Source organism: Tupaia chinensis, unplaced genomic scaffold (assembly GCF_000334495.1).
Source record: "Tupaia chinensis unplaced genomic scaffold, TupChi_1.0 Scaffold000037_18, whole genome shotgun sequence".
NCBI classification, from domain to species: Eukaryota; Metazoa; Chordata; class Mammalia; order Scandentia; family Tupaiidae; genus Tupaia; species Tupaia belangeri.
In genome coordinates, this window is record NW_006159476.1 from 2,339,912 (window position 1) to 2,358,240 (window position 18,329).

At 35.6% G+C, this 18,329-nt stretch overlaps 1 protein-coding gene and 1 pseudogene across 1 annotated transcript; one reads left to right on the forward strand and one right to left on the reverse strand.

Moving 5' to 3' along the window:
• The first annotated feature begins 373 nt into the window (after positions 1-373).
• On the forward strand, positions 374-807 carry LOC106734899 (40S ribosomal protein S13 pseudogene; annotated as a pseudogene).
• Positions 808-15,639: 14,832 nt separating this feature from the next.
• Positions 15,640-16,562, reverse strand: LOC102487049 (olfactory receptor 4P4-like). Its single transcript, XM_014587981.1, is given in 2 exon segments — positions 15,640-16,313; positions 16,316-16,562. Coding segments are annotated over 2 exon segments (921 nt in total).
• Positions 16,563-18,329: the final 1,767 nt, after the last annotated feature.

Here is an 18,329-nt window from a genome sequence, read left to right on the forward strand (position 1 = left end):
AAACACACCAGTACTTTTATCAGTAACTATGAAGGACCAAAATTAGATTTCTAGGTGTGCTAAGGAAGAGGAATTGTGGCACATTCTTAATGTTTTAGTCTAGTTTCTGAAATTTTAAAATCTTCTAGTGAGAATGAGTCTACCTTTGAATCCTTCAGTCCATCATTGGATTATGGGGATCTGCTCATAGTTTACCTAGCTGGCAGAAGCAAAATTAAGTTTTTTATCAAGGAAGACAATAATGTATAGAACCTAAAATCATTTATTTCTTCAATATATCATATGAAATGTCTGGCATAAACTAAAAAAAAGATAAGGTTTTAAAAAAGATATTTAGCTCTTTTGCTGCGAGACTGCTGCCATCACAGGTCACATGCATATTCCAGGGAAGGGCCTGTCCCAGTTGGCTCTTCCCTGTCACCCAGCATTCCCACTTGACTGAAGTTGGTGTCTGATGACCTGAAGGAGCAGATTTACAAACTGACCTGACTCTTTCTCAAATCAGTGTGATCCTGATTGACTCACATGGCATTGCACAAATACATTTTGTGACAGGCAATAAAATCTTGAGAATTCTTAAGTCAAAAGGACGTGCTACTGATTTTCATGAAGCTCTCTTCCATTTAATTAAGAAAGCCATTTGTATTTGAAAGCAACTGGAGAGGAACAGAAAGGATAATGATGCCAAATTCTGTCTGATTCTGGGACTGAGAGCAGAATTTACCGATTGGCTATTATAAGGCCAAATGTGTCCTCCCAATCATCTGGAAATATGAGTCATCTACAACCTCTGCTCTCGGTGCATAAATTTGTGCACTCAAGCAATAAAATCATTGTTTAGCTAAAATAAGAAAAATATTTTAAAACACAGTTATTAGAAACATACATGTAGGATAATGAGATTTTCAGACAAATTAAAAAATACTACAATTGTATGCTCAGGTATAAAATACAAAGTAGAAAATATTAGCAGAAATTAGAAACTCTTACTGAAGAATCAAATGTAAATATTAAAACTGAAAAATACATGAAATGAAGTAAGAAATTCTCATATGGTTTTAATTGCAGATTAGGCAAAGCTGAAGATGGAATTAGTGAAGTGAAAGATAGGGGTGAAGAAAATATCCAGACTAAAGCAAAGACAATGAAAAATGAACACGTGAAAGACATACAAGAGCCCTGTGAACACATATAATTGGGATCTTAGAAGTAGAATTAGTGAATAATGTAGAACCATATTTGAAGTGGTAATGAATGAGACTTTTTTCTTAATTTTTAAAAATTACTTATTTAATTTTATTTATCATTATTATTTTTAATTTGTTACAAGGCATACATGCTCACCAGAAAGAGTCAGAGAGAGCAAGAGAGATAAAGTGAGAAAGCAAGTCACTAGGTCCAGGACTTAGAACCGTGGTCAACCATGTAGGAGTCCAGTGCCTCAATCACCACACTAACTGCTGGTCCCTTTTATTCTTTTTTTAGAGAGATTTTGCTAAAGGGCATGTGCACTCACCAGAGAGACAGAGAGAGACAGAGAGAAAGAATGTGAGAAGTCACCCCCCCACCCCTACAGGGGTTGGCCAGCCTGCAGTCCCTTTTCATTCCTCTCCTCACAGGATTTTGGGCATATACACACATGTACACCTGGCATGAATTTCAAACTGCCAGATCTGGGACTCGGACCATGGTCAGCCACGTGGGGGCTCAGTACCTTAACCACCATGCCACCTGCTGGCCCCATGAATGAGACTTTTTACAAAGAGACAAAAGGCATCAAGACACAGATTGAAGAAAGTCTGTGAACACCAAGTAGGATAATAAATACAAAGAAACTCACACTTAGAAGTATATTAAAATGTTGGTAACCAAAACATGAAAAGAAGAATTTATAAACAAGAAAGAGGGTGTTCACACTGGATCCCACATGGCCAACTCCATGATCTGAGTCCTGTACCCAATGACCTCAAAAACATGCTGGGAGGGACCAGCAGTTAGCGTAATAGCTATGTTGCTGAACTCCCATTGTTGTCAACCGCAGTTCGAGTCCCAGACCTAGTGGCTTAAACTCATGCCAGGCACGTGTGTGTGAGTGCCCAAGATCCCAAGAGGAGAATGGAGGAGAAGGGATTGTGGCATGGTCATACCCCCTAGGGGTTGATTTCTCACTTTTTGGGACCAGCAGTTAGCCTAATGGCTATGTTGCTGGACTCCCATGTAGTTGACTGCAGTTCGCATCCTGGACCCGGTGGCTTAAAACTCACGCTGGGCATGTGTGTGTGCATGCTCAAGATCCAGAGAGGAGAAGGGTTTGCAGCATGGCCATTTCCCTGGAGGGGTGATTTCTCACTTTCTGTGTCTCTGTCTCTTTCTATCTTTCTGGCGAGCGCACATGCCCTATAGCAAAAATTCTCTCTCTAAAAAAATAAATAAATAAATGCTGGGTTTGTGTTTATGTGTGCTCATAACCCCAAGAAGAGAATGGAGAAATAAGGATTGTGGTGTGGCCATCTCTGCTGGAGGGTGATTTCTCACTTTTCTTCTCTCTCTGTTGAGTGCTCTATAGGAAGAAAAAATCTAAAAAAAAAAAAAAAAAGCAAAAGACAAAAAAAGGACATAGTTTCTAAAAGAATCAACACTGAGATTGAAAAATGATTTCTTAACTGAAAAAATGAAATCCAAAGACATGATATTTTCAAATGGCTGAAAGAAAATAAACATCAGCATTAAATTCTATACCCAGTAAAATAATTCTTTAAAAATGTTGTCAAAATAATAATAGTTTAAGAAAAACAAAACTAACTGAATTGACAACAGACCTGTAAAGAAATGGTAAATAAAATAAATGCTATTGAAATAGAAGAATAGTCCACATACTAGAGTAAACACAGCGGAATGAAAGGGGTAAATCTAAATGGCTATCATATAAAACTGTGATAGTAATCTAAATCTAGGGTTAAATATAAACAAAATTTAAAGGCATAATAGTAACATCACATAAATCAGGAAGAAGGCTAAATGTTGGAAAGTACTAAAGTTCTTATATGATGGGATTTAATATACATATTGATAATGAAATATTTATAGGTCAGCCTTGTGGCCTAGTGATTATGAAATCTGGATTCCACATGGCTAAGCACACAGTCTGAGTCCCTACTTGGGATATGTCAAAAATGTGTACAGGCTTGCATGTGTTTGTATGTGTGTGTCTGAGGTTGAAGAAATGGAGAAGGGTTTTTGGAGATGACCCATAAAACCACCAAAGCACCCACTGGGGAGAGGGGTGCATTCTCCCTCTCCCTCTCTCCCCCTATGTCCTATGTCTCCAGTGAGTGCACATATCCTTTGTCTCCCTTTCCCCCCAAAAAGAAACTAGAGATTTATGTTATAATTATTGCATAATAATAAAACACTATATCTAGTGAGATAATAGAAAGGAAAATGAGAATTACAAATTGTAGTTAATGGATTTGGCAGAGGCAAGAAAAAATTGGAAAAATGTGGAAAGAACCAGGGGGACAAAATAAACAGTATGATGGTATATTCAATTCAAACATAACAATAACTACACTAAATGTGGTGAAAGAAATATTCTAACTGTACTGCCTGTGAAAAAGTAAGTCTCCCAGTTTAAAGGCAAGGATTTTTGGACTACTTGGTAATCTCCTGCTTAGAAAAGATACACCTTAAAAAATTTTACAAACTTTTGGGACCAGCAGTTAGTGTAATGGCTATGTCGCTGGACTCCCATGTGGTCGACATCGGTTCGAGTCCCGGACCCGGTGGCTTAAATTCATGCCAGGCACGTGTGCGTGCGTGCCTAAGATCCTGAGAGGAGAATAGAGGAGAAGGGATTGCAGCGTCACCATCCCCTCTGGGGGGATGATTTCTCGCTTTCTATCTCCCTGTCTCTCTCTGTCTGTCTGGCGAGCACACGCGCCCTATAGCAAAAACCTCTCCAAAAAAATTTTTTTTATGAGCTTTCAGAAAACAATAGTAATTGGAGTTTGATGAAATAAGCATAATTTTAATATACAAATATGAAAAGATATTAAAGGTAAGAAAATTATACTGTTAGCTTTTTCATGAGCATAGATGAAAAAAATCAGATGACTCCAGCAATCTATGAAAAGGATAATAGATTATTTGGGCTCGTTCTAAGAATATAAGGTTAGTAAAATTCATGCAATCTTGGTAATTAAAACATTAAAAGAATTGAGAAGTTAAACCCTATAATCTTCTCAAATGATTTAGAAATAAATTTATATAGAATGGAACATATATTTATAATGATAACTCTGGTGAAACTAGGAAAAACAGCAAATTACTCAGGTGGTAAAAGTTACAAACAGGAAATACTTTGTAGGAAAGATGAAGTTATTCCCCTAAGACTTGGAATGTGATAAGGATGCCCAGTGTCACCACTTCCATTTAACACTGTATTGAAGTATTCAGCCAATGCTTAAAATGAATTAAAGTAAAATATGTTGTTTCATTTTCACACCCTGTTCCTCTCCTTCTTCCTGTTACTCCATCCTATCCCTAGTGACAATAGCTGCCTTTCCTACTATTATACCTTCCAATCTTTGTTCCTCTATGAGCAGAGACATTCAGTATATGTTGAGTGAGAAGAGACCCTTCTTTTAAAAGATTAAGCATATGGATACTCAGTTCTACTCACAGTTAAATAGATTCAAATTAAAATTCCAGTTGTGAATCTTTTTTGCTGATCAGATGAATGAACTAACATTTTTCATAAATAGCTGTTAATCAACAGTGCTGACATAGGTGTCAGAACAGTGAACCTACACACTTTTGGTGAGAGTGTAAATGGAGGTATAGTCTAAGGGAGTGATTTAACACCTGTAACATAATGACTACACGTAGACATTGGTCCAGTTTTTCCACTACCATTTACTTCCACTCACAGTCATAAATGCAATTATTATAGCCCTTTACATGGTAGCAAAATACAGGAAACAACTTCATTGTCCATCAGAAGGAGTATTAATGGATGAAGGATGGTACTTTAATGCAAACACTAAAAATCAATGAGAGGACTTCAAATAAATGGTTTGTGGTTTATTTTGGCACAAATAAAAATTGAAATCCATGCATAGTAAACTGGCCCATGGCCTGGTGGTCAGAGGAATTGTTTTGCACATGGCTGACTGCATAGTTCAAGTCCTGGATCCAGTGGCTTGCAAAATTTGCTGACTGTGTGTGCCTATGCATACCAAATCCTAGCATCAGGAAGAAATGAAAAAGAAGGGATCTCAGTGTGACCACATCCCATAGAGAAGTGATTTTTACCTCTCCCTTTCTCCTTGTTTTTCTGGCATGTGCATGGACCTCTAGCAAAATTCTTTTAAAAATTTAAGATAAAGGAAATTCATGTATAGGTTTTTCATAATATGTATTTTCCATGAACTTTGGAAGACCAATTTTAAATATAATGGTCTTAAAAATATAAGTAAATTGAAATTTAAGAGCTTAATGCTGTATGCTAAGGATGGTAATGTTTTCATTAGTGGCAGGATAATACATATTATATACACTATACACTTATATAAAATAACTTGTATTAAAATAGTTCTTTGAAAATATATATTTGTAGTCTCTGGGTCAGGAAACTATATTCTTGGTATTAAAAAAGAGAAAAAGAGCTGGTAATGCTAATATTAAAAACATGTCATAATCATGCTGCATTAAAATAAATGCTTTGAAAAACTTCATCATAGGAGATGATGTGTTACTCATGTTGGCAAATCACTGAGCCATTACAACTTTTTTTCTGTTGTTGACAGGAGTATACTGATAGTTTGAGGACAACAGTAAGCTCCTAAAGCTTGAACAGGGGCAGGTCAAGATGCAGATATTCTTGTGAAACTTGGAGCTCTTTAAGCACATCATACACAAACACTCTTCTGTTAACTACAGGTTCATTTGTTTTATTGGAAGTTTTCCAAATGCACTTTGTCGAAAGCTCTTTAGAAAATAATAAATGAAAAATAAAATTTGTTTCTATGAATTAAGTATGATAACAGAACCTATATCTATGTCTACATCAATATCTATAACCATCTAGCTGTTCACATATTTAAGAATAGATAGCTATAGACAACCTGAAACCTATATAGTACACATAATTTTTCATATATTTTTATATATAGACATCAGAATTATAGGCATAGAAATGATATTAGAATGAAGCAACATAAGAAAGGACATTTTTATCTGTTCTCTGCTGAATTTCAGCATCTAGGAAAAAGTAAGGGCTTAATAAAAATTTTTTGAATGAATCAAAGAATTGAGTGAATTGCCTATAAATACAAATCAGTAATGTTCCATGCTACCCTGCATTTAGTTGTCCTCAAAAAGAAGTGAAACCTATATCCTTCTATATCCATATCAACATACTCACCTTCATGGAGCACTTCCTGTAATTTCTATAACTATTCTTATACCTTTATCTATCAACAGCTCTTAACCCAGTTGTGTCCATTTCCCTTATCATTACTATGCATGTCTTTTATTTCCATCTGCTCACTTTAGTTTGTAAAGCACTCCTAGAAAATTCCTAAACTTCCCATCATTTCACACCACCAGTACCTTGTATGTTTTAGAACTGACCATGACACTGATCAGATTCATTTCCCCCCAAGTATTAAATGCAGCTAAAATATTCCCCAAAGCAAATTTTAAGATGTTTCATTGCTTTCTTCGCTTCTCAAATTTATAGCACATTTACTAAAATGAGAATTACAGAACTTCTAAACTAATATCTGATTATTCTGGAAGCAGGATCTCTTTGATCTCATAAAGAAGCTTCATTCTCACCTTCATGTTACAAAGCAAAGTAACTTGAATCCAGATACACCTGAATTTTTCTGAAATTCAGCCTCATGAAAGGTTTTGACCTGGAAAAAATTCTCTTTTGCCTTCCCCAGAGGAGTGTTTACTATACATGATGCAAACTGTAAGAGTCTGGGGAAGGGCATATATGCATTGCATAAATCATGCCTTCCTCCTAATTAAGAAATGTTAGCCAGGTGGAAAAGAACATAATCTTCAATGAAAAAGTAAAGTAGTCATTTTTTCCATTTAAAGGTGCAAGAATATGGGAGTAAAATGACATTTTTTAAACTAAAATTAACAGTGGTCATCTAGTACCAAGTTTTGTTTCTAATACTGTTCTCCATTAAAATGCTTTGAATAAATGTTTGATTCTAAATCTAGGGCTGAGAATATACAATATTAACAGGAACATCTCATATCAATAGAAAGTAAGAAGGTGCCAAAATATATGCTCATTCATGCACTCGGAGAGTAATAAGGATCTAAAGGGACTTCAAAATGGCCATGAAAATGGAATTAAAAGATAAAAACAAAAATAAAAACTTTGATTATCAGCATAAGTGCCATTAAGATCAAGACAGTTTTGTAAGCAATGGTACCAGCCAATTAGTCTATTCCTAAAGAACTGAGGGTCCTGGAAATTTAATCATGTCAGTGTTGTCCTTTTTATATTTTAAGTGAAAAAATGGACACCCTTTAAAGATTTTTGAGATTAGGGGAAAAAAAAAAAAGGCAGAACAAGCCAAATCCATAAATCCATACTATAACATGGATGCCTAATGATTTTTAGTTGAATTTCACAAAATTGGCTTTGCTTTATGAAACAAATGTGCAGAAGCAATACTGTGGTGGAGAAGGATTATCTGGTGAAGCTTCCGTGTATGTTTTAAAGCTAAAACTTTGGCTTGCTTTCTTAAAATACTCCTCTAATAAGCAGATGTTATTATTCTTTTACCTGCCAGAAAGTGAACAAGAATGCCTTCAGCATTCTAAAATAGTGTTTCCTCAACCTCTGTTCTTGACTTATCTATATATGCTTTGATGACTGGATCTTGTCCATCTCTTGGTAGCCAAGTTTTTTTTTTTTTTTTGTAAATTTATTTATTTTCAATTGAGTCAGAGAAGGACAAAAAGAGAGAGAGAGGGAGTGAGGGAAAGCAAGAAAGCAAGCTTCCTGGTCTGGGACTCGAACCACCTTCAGCCATGTGGGAGTCCTGAGCCCTTAAACACCATGTCACCTATTGGCTCCAGTAGCCATTGTTTAGATTACACTTTGTCTTCAGGATAATTCTGGTAAAGCTATATGTCAGCTCCTGGTACAATTACTTAAATAAAAAAAGGATTTCAAGATTTTAATCACATTTGTTTAAAATTTCCATTGAAAGCTCTGTTCTTTTCTTCCCCCTGTTTATTTATTTATTTTTATGTTTTTCCACAAACATTTACTTTCCATATCAAAAAACTTTTACTCATACTCCATTGTTCTTGACTGTTAATAAACAACTTTTCAGAATACTGAATTTTAAAAATAGTTCAAAATATTTCTTACAATTTTTTATTATTTTGTTTGTGGCGCTATAACAACAGAGACAGTTTGGTTTTAAATATTTTTGAGAGGTTTTTTGCTATAGGGCACATGTGCTTGCCAGACAAACAGACAGAGACTGAGAGACAGAAAGTGAGAAATCACCCCCCAGGAGGGATGGCCACGCCACAATCACTTCTCCTCCATTCTCCTCTCAGGATCTTGGGCATGCACGCACACGCGCCCAGCGTGAGTTTTAAGCCACCGGGTCCGGGACGCGAACCACGGTCGACTACGTGGGAGTCCAGCGACATAGCCATTAGGCTAACTGCTGGTTCCCTGACCTGACTATTTGTTTAGGGCATTATCCCAATAAACTTTTCAGAAAGCACCAATGATTTCATCATTATTCCACTGAAGCTTCATCATAAATTTGAGTTGTTCTTTCATTAGCTTTAGTAGAATTCATATTGCTCTGACAGCAACATTTTTCTAACTTATGTCTTATCATTCAGAGTGTCTCAAACTAGTTTTTATTCAGACATGTCATACAAGTTATTATGAGTTTATTTTGGTTCATTTTTTAAAGTTATGCATAGTCTTTTCATAATATGCATTTTTCATAAACTTTTACAAGACTCATATGATTTAGACAAAGGAGTCAATTGGAAGATTAATATGGTCAAAGTTTTAAAAAGTGAGCAAGAGGGACCAGCAGTTAGTGTAATGGCTATGTCGCTGGACTCCCGTGGAGTTGTTGGACTCCCATGGAGTCCCTGACCTGATTGGTTAAACTCACGCCGGGCACGTACGCATGCGTGCCCAAGATCCCGAGAGGAGAATGGAGGAGAAGTGATTGAGGCATGGCCATTCCCCCTGGGGGGTGATTTCTCGCTTTCTGTCTCTCTGTTTCTCTCTGTCTTTCTGGTGAGCACACGCGCCCTATAGCAAAAAGCTCTACAAAAAAAAAAAAAGCAAGAAAATAAAAAAAATACTATTGAAATATATCCCCAAATATAAAATATATATCAAAGAGTCCATATAGTTATAAGAAATTGATGAACAACAAAATAAATAGAAGGGACAAAACTTTCATAATATAATCCCAACTTATTTATGTAGATAATGTGACTTCTATGAAATAAAAATTGGTATAGTGTAGAATGAGAACCAAAATTTGGATAATTCACTTTTCAAGCTAATTGAGGCATATTGATTGAATGTATAAGTGAAATTAAAATGAAAAAATTAAGACAAAAAATAAAGAGAACCAAAATTATACAAATCTTCTTTTGAAATACTATTGCTTCTATCTTGTGTAAATCATTTAACTTCATAGATCTTCCCTTATCTTATTTCTGAAATGGGAGATTTTTAATTTCATTATCATGTATCATATTAACACTTATTTATACCATGACATTAAGTCACTTCTGCCATCTGGAATAGCCTGATAGGCAAGTAAAGATGAGAGAAAATGTAATAGAAGAGATTGTGAGAGATAAAAGAAGAAAAATTGACCTCTTTAGTAATTTCTCAATCATCAAACTCAAAATAATGTAGAGTCTCCTAAGATTTACTTAGGTTTGGTATTTTAAACATTTTTCAGTTTACTAAAATAAGAAGAAGAAAAGTAATAAGTAAAAGAATATATATTAATCTCAGTATTCTTTCATCCAGCTTTCTAAACTTTCAAGTGCCAATGCAAGCTCTACAAGGTGTCTTTAAAAAGTTCATGGAAATATGTATTCTAAGAAAAACTATGTATGGATTTTTTAAAATAAAGTTTATTTACTTTTTTTAAGAGGTTTTTTGCTACAGGGCATGTGCACTCACCAGAAATACAGAGAGAGACAGATAGAAAGCAAGAAATCACCCCCCACAGGGATGGCCATGCCGCAATCCCTTCTCCATTCTCCTCTTGGGATCCTGGGCACGTACGTACACGTGCCCAGCGTGAGTTTAAGCCACTGGGTCCGGACTTGAACTGCAGTTGACCACATGGGAGTCCAGCGACATAGCTATTACACTAACTGCTGGTCCCAAAATTTATGTACTTCTTATATTGAGAGAGAGTTCCTTAATCCACCCCAAGCTTCAGCTATTCCGAGATCATGGGTGTGCAGCAAACATAGGACCTTTGCCCTTGATAGAAAGCACTCTGTGCTCTGTTCCTGGCTGCTGAAGTAGATGTCCCTGCTGTAGCCCATATGTCCCCATTTTTCAAATTAGAAACACATGGCTCTTTTTATGCTACATGCTATTTATTTTCGTGAGTAAATCTTACTATAAATAATTCCATATGAATTATACAAATACTACTTGATACAGTTTTGATCATTTGATATTATAATGATAGCTGCCTTTTATTCTGTAGAAATTATCACAATCATTATTTACTAATTTAGCATTTTTCAATTATAACAGTTTAATTGATCTATAATTCACATATTATACAATTTACCATTTAAAATGTATAATATAATTGGTGTTTAATATACAGTGCTAATATTATTGTCAATTCAATCTTGTTTTGAATATCTTTGTCCCATCAAAAAGAGACCCTTTTAGAAATCACTTCTGATTCCTCTCTATCATCATCACCCCAAGTTAGAATATTTTGAAGGTAGAAACAAGAAAAATTTTTAAATGTGTTGACAAATAATGTGCAAGGAATTGAATAGAGAAAGATATTGTAAGATTTTAATATGAACAAATTCCACATTAGGCAGTTCTATTTCATGAGATGGAGAACACCTACCAAAAATAAGTTTACTGTGGAGAACAAAACCATATATTTTGGGGGGGGCCAGCAGGAGGCATATGGTTAAGATGCTGGAGGCACCTGGCCAACCACCATTTAAGCCCTGAACCCAGCTGCTTGAAAATCATGCTGGAGGCATGTACCTGTGTACCCAAAATCTAGGAGAATGGAAGAGAAGGGACTGGCATGGCCATCCCGCCTGGTAATGATTTTTCATTTTCCCTCTCTTGCAAATTACCATAAGTGATTTCTCCAGTATTGTTATTTTTTAAGAGAGAAATTTTTGTTATAGGGTGTGTGTGCTCACTGGAGAGACAGAGATAGAGAGACAGAGACAGAAGGTGAGAAATCACCCTCCCCAGGATGTTGACTTTGCCACAACCCATTCTTTTCCATTCTCCTCTTGGGATTTTGGCATGCATGCAGACACAATTACCATGAGTTTTAAGACACAAATATTCCTAAACAAACCCTGAAAGAATTTACCAGCTCCAGACCAGATCTCCAAGAAGTTCTTAAGGGAGTGCAATGACAGTAAAATTAAATGCAGACACACAGAAATAAGAGTTCAGAAACTAAGAAAATGGGCAACTTAATTGTAGGGACAAAGTTGGAGTTGAGTATTATATCCCAGGGTTCAATCTGGAAGATCAAACCTCAACAGAAACAGAAGAAAGATTAAGTACATGAGACCGAACTGATGAAACAGCATTCTGTGACTTGACTAAAATATTGCTGCTTTTCTTCTAAGCTTTGTTGTCCAGTTTTAAAGATTTTTGTCCTGTCTTCAGCTGTCAATAGATTCATGTACCTACTATTTGAGCAGAATACTAACCTGTTTCTAGGCTTTTAGTTTCAAGGAAATATCCTTATCAGTTCAAAACTGCTTTTCTTGAAACCATCAGCTGAACTTGCTATTGAAAGTAGTTAGATTATTTATGATATTGTGTGATCAAAAAAATGTTGGGGGAAAAGGAATTGAAAACAACTGTAGGCAGCAGAGATAGTGTAATAAGAGAATGGAATAGGGCAGAGGGTCAGACATGGGGTAAAAAATATATATATATGAAAGTAGAAATGGAATATTATGGATGATAACATACATGATTAAGCCACTATGCCATTTATTCTAGATGGAAAACCACATTTAGTATGTTGTGATGATGCTCAGGGAATGAATGTAAATTAATAAAAAAAAAATTCAGAAGAAAAAAAGCATTAAAAATGCCTATTTGATGACTGCAGTAAGCTATGTAGCCCTAGCTAGGTGCTACTTTATAGTATGTTCATTGTATTCACTGAGGTTTATGCCTAAAGTCAGACTTGTGTTCGTGGATATGTATCTATCAGCTGTGCTTGCTATTGGAAATATTTAGATTTATTAAGATATATAGTGAAACAATAAGATGGGGAAGGCATAGAAAGCAACAACAGATACCAGACACAGTGTGGGAGGAGGGTGGGAGATGGCAGAGGGTGAGATAGGGAATCAAGGATGGGGAAAAAGGCAAAATATACAGGAAACAAGAAATGGAAAATTATTTGTTGACAATAACACATATGTTAATGTGCTTGATTGAGCCAATATACAGTGTATTCTAGTTGGAAAAATCTCATTTTGTATGCTATAATGATGAACAGTGAATGAATGTAAATAAATAAATTAATTAATTAAAAAAAAAAAAGACATTGAGTCTGGGACTCAAACCATGTTTGGCCATGTGGGAGTCCAGTGATGTAGCTACTATGCCATCTGCTGGTCCCTCTTCAGTATTACTTTCATGTGAATTTATACATGGCACACCTTTTCATACAACCTCTTTTGTTCTAGACAATTCTCTCTTCCCTTTTAAAGCTCAGCTAAGGCATTCCTTCTTCAGAGAAGCCTTCCCTTTGATTTAGATGTTTCAGCTCTGTGAACCTTAAGGACATGATTATGTTGATTATGACCTTTACTATATTGGGTCAGGTCTGTTTTATCCTATCAATGATTACTAGTTGTCAATGACAGAAGACCAAGTCTTATCCAATTTGATAATCCCAGTAGCTGTGACAAGTAGTTTTACTCAAATAAATGGCTGCTCTAAAACATTTTTATTAAATTAATAAATAATATGGTGATAATACATTCCTTTTGAGTAAGAAGTAATTGATGTCATGAAGAAAGTTTTATCCATTACATTTCTAATAAAAATATCCTGGTGCATGTTGCTATGACACTGCTCCACACACTGGCCCACATGTGGCCAGATGTGACTGTCAGTCCATCCTAAATGTTAAGCGTTGTGGAGAGTGCCTGTAGAGAGCCACCTGGGAGAAAATTAGAGACAGTGAAACTCTGTGTTTAAAAATACATTTACAATTTTTCCTCCTATCAGGACTTGGACATGCACACATATGAGCCTAGTGTGTTTTTCAAGCTGCCTTGTCTGGGACTTGAACTATGCAGTAAGCCATGTGGAAACTAGCTGTCTTAACCACTACAGCACTGGTAAGCCCCCAAATACATATATTTTTCATTTTCTGCAGTTAATTTGTTTTTTTAAACCAACTAGACAATTTTAAACTCATGTTACTTTGTGATGCTTTTAAAAATTTCGGTTTTTATATAATAACCATATTCACATTATTGCTTGTGTCCAACTGCTATACATGCAATTTTTGCTAGTTGAAATCAGCAATAGCTGTCTCCAGTCTAATTTTCTCCTCTATTGAGTAATTTTTTATTGTAAAATTATATGCTTTTGGACAAAAACTAAAACGTTTTTTTATTAATGTTTTTGGATTTGTACATGTGCATGTATGCTCCAATTATGTCAGATAAGAGCTTCTAGAAAGATCTTATTTCTATACTATGTGTCTATGCACACATATGTGTATGTGACTCTCAAGTGATAGCATGAGTTCATAGCATGTCTTCTTTTTTTTTTTTTTTAGAGGTTTTTGCTATAGGGCGCGTGTACTCGCCAGAGAGACAGAAAGCGAGAAATCACCCCCCAGGGAGGATGGCCACACTGCAATCCCTTCTCCTCCATTCTCCTCTAGGGATCTTGGGCGCCTGGCGTGAGTTATAAACCACCCTAACCGGGATGGGAACTGCGGTCAACTACATGGGAGTCCAGCGACATAGCCATTATGCTAACTGCTGGTCCCCATAGCATGTCTTCTTAATCTGGCTTCACTGCCCTTACTGAGAACCCAGTGAAGTACACTTTTTCCTCCTTAGAAGCTAGAATTTTTCAATTTTACTTACTATGACCAGCAACTCTATGTGCCATCATGAAGATCTTAGTGGTAGAATTTCCCAATGGTGATTACCTCTTTCTTAATCTTACTAATAAAACCTAATGCTGCATTCCTGAGAGTTCGTTCTTCTGAGTTCCATTGTGTAATATCATTCTAAGAGTTTTCTGCTTTTTTGTCTACTATTGACAGGCAGGTTTGAATCAATTAGCATATCCTACACCTCATTGCAAAAATCCTGTTTCAAGAGCCAGAAGTTTCATATTCTAAGCCTTTTATTTTGCTCACATAACATTATTCTATGGATAATTATTTTTATTATTTAATATATTTTATTTTATATTAGTGATATATTAGAAAATCCTATTGATACAAATACACAGCTACTTTCTTCAAAATGATGTCTTAATTATCATATAAAATATAATGAAAAAACAATGAAAGATGTATAGTTAATAAAAGATCTGTTTCAAAATGTTCAAAGCAGCACTATATGTAACAGCTGTAATGTGAAACTTCCCAATTATCTAGCAACAAGAGAATGAAAAAGCTAATCATTATGTATTTAGGCAGCACAATGCAATACATCAATGAAAATAAACCGTAACAAAATTCACAATCATGAAGAATGACTCTCATGATTGTAATAATAAGACATATGCTAAAGAGTACAATCAGGATCACTCATATTTTACAAAGTATGAGAACAAGTAAAACTCATTTTGAATTTGAAGATTATGGTTACCTTTGAGAGATATTAATTATAAAGAGAAAATAAGAAAACCTTTGGTGCGATAAGAATTTGTGTCTTTTAATCTGGTTGCTGATTACACAATAGTGCTTTGTTTGTAAAAATTCCTGAGTCGTGATAAGTGCAATTTTCCATATTATACTTCAGAGAATGGGTATTATAATTAAAAGTTATATTTTATTCAGCTTATCCACCTTTTAAATCATGAAAAATGCAGTCTATTTACTTCCTCAATACAATGCCATGCAATCATTCATTTTTAACAAATTGTGTGAGCAAAATCTTAATGATTAAGTCAAATGAAAGAGAGGATAATAATAATGCTCAATTTGCTGATTAAGTGTCAGAGTATAAGCATAAAACAAGAAAAGGTACATGCATCCTTTTTGCCCAATTATCTTTTCAAATAATGACAGGAAGATGGTGAGAATGGGCTTTTCTTACAGATGTTGTCTATGGAATCATGGAACCAAGAACAGAAATAATTTGAAGTTACTTTCATTTCAAGGGTATTTGATGACACCACACTTTTCTCATGGCATTCTTCATCTCCATGTTTCTCAGGGTGTATATCAGAGGGTTGAACATGGGGGCAATGATGGTGTAAAATAGAGCAAATATTTTATCTTCTGGGAATGTTGTGGCTGGTCTAATGTAAATGAATAATGCAGGTACGAAAAACAGGACCACAACTGTCACGTGAGAACTGCATGTGGAAAGAGCTTTGCTGCGAATATCTGCAGAGTATGTTCTGATGGTATTCAATATACAAAAGTAAGACAGCATCAGGACAACAAAGGTCACCAGAGCAACTAGGCCTGAATTAGCAATGACTAGGAGACCTATTACATGTGTATCAGAACAGGCTAATTTCAGCAAAGGATACACATCACAGAAGTAGTGATCTATCTCATTGGGGCCACAGAAAGGTAAGAAGGTGGTGAGAAGAAACTGACTTCCAGAGTGTATAAATCCTCCAGTACAACAAGCGATGACGATTGTGTTGCACCTTTGCTTGTTCATGATAGTTGCGTAGTGCAGCGGCTTGCAGATGGCCACATAGCGGTCATAGACCATCCCTGTGAGAATGAAGGTCTCAATGCCTCCGAAGAGGTGGGTGGTAAAAAGCTGTATCATACAGTTATTGTAGGAAATGGTCTTTCTGTCTGCAATAAGTCAGCCATTAGTTTGGGGGTTACTGTGGATGTATAACAAAGATCTGAGAGTGAGAGATAGTTGAGGAAGTAATACATGGGTTGGTCAATTAACTGAGTGCATGTGATGGAAATCATTATAAGCAAGTTTCCTGTCAAAATACCAATGTAAAAAAGTAAAAATAGTACGAAGCATAAGATTTCAATGTTCTTGTTTGGGGAAAGTCCCAAGAAAATAAACACAGTGATATTATTGCTTCTTTCCATGATCAAAAATAGATAGAACAAATAAATCACCTGAAATGACATAATTCATGAGTTTATATTTGCATTGATTGGTTGAGAAGTGTGATCCTATTGTATTACAGGAACTATTTAAGTTTAATTTACTTTATTCAAGTGTCTTAGGGAATAAAATGAGGTTCAATTAAAATGACTTTCTCATAAGACTATGTAAATATATACTAGGTGATTTCAATTAAATCTGCCATCAAATTGCAATTACTTCCTACTTTAGTAGGCACAAATGCTTTTGTTCAATCATCAGTATTAAAATTGTACTTTAGAAATGTTTGTTTCCAAAGTCTAATGCTACATACAGTATTTCCTTACAAAGAATATCTCTTACTCTCTGGCACTCAAAATTTATTAAGTAAAGAAATATAAGTTACATAAATATTATTTTTCTGTTCTGTATACATAAATACAAAATTTAAACTGTCTTTACTAATGGAATATACATTACCTTAAATCTTTTTTGAACTAGATAGCATAAACATAAGTAAATCTGTAGGGAAGTATTTTAAGATGAAAAGCTTTTTCTTCAAGAAATTGGTACAAGCATTTTGAAAACTTTTTTTTTTGGTTTTTCTTTTCTTAAATTTTTTCATTTCATTTTATTCCATACATTCAATCACATTATTATTTGTCTTACAAAATGGATATTTCAACAGGTGAAAACCTCTCCCCAGTATTTGTTGTTTCTTGTTTACCATTTTTTTTTGAGAGAGATTTTCACTGTAGGGCACGTGCGCTTGCCAGACAGACAGAGAGAGACGTAGAGACAGAAAGCGAGAAATCACCCCCCAGGGGGGATGGTCATGCCGCAATCCCTTCTCCTCCATTCTCCTCTCAGGATCCTGGGCACGCACGCACACGCGCCCGGCGTGAGTTTCAAGCCACCGGGTCCGGGACACGAACCACGGTCGACCACGTGGGAGTCCAGCGACACAGCCATTACGCCAACTGCTGGTTCCCTTGTTTACCATTTTTCACAGTAATTTAATAAATATTATGTGTGGATACTTTAAACCACAAAGATGTTTGTCCTAAGGCAAATTCAATGAAAATAACAAACTTAATAAACTACTAAATGAACTTGAGATTAAATCCATTAATGCAGACAGAATGTTATACTGAAGCTTTGCCCCTAGTGCCCAGTGTTACATTTAGCAAGTCAAATTCCTTTTTTTTAAAAACATTATTTTGTTTGGGACCAGCAGTTGGTATAATGGCTATGTCACTGGACTCCTATGTAGTCAACCATGGTTTGAGTCCCGGACCCGGTGGCTTAAACTCACAATGGATGCATGCCCAAGATCTAGAAAGGAAAATGTAGGAGAAGGAATTGCTGGGTGGTCATTGCCCCTGGGGGGTGATTTCTCACTTTCTCTCTGTCTCTCTGTTTCTGGCTAGCGCATGCACCCTACAGTATAAACCTCTCAAAAAATTATTTTCTTTAACTTTATTTTAACGTGACCAGAGAGGAACAGAATGAGTGAGTGAGAAGGAGAGAGAGAAAGTGAGAAAGCAAAGCAAACTACCAAATCCATGACTCAAACTGCAGTCAGCCGTGTGGGAATCCAGCTCTCTCAACTGCAACACAACCTGCTGGCACCAAGAATCCAAATTTCTTTTAACCTTGTGATTGGAGGGTTCCATATTATTCTTTTGCCCAATCCCACAAAGTCTGTGCATCAATATATCCTCATTTATTATGAGTTTACCAAAAAATTATTTATATTTCCAATTGTC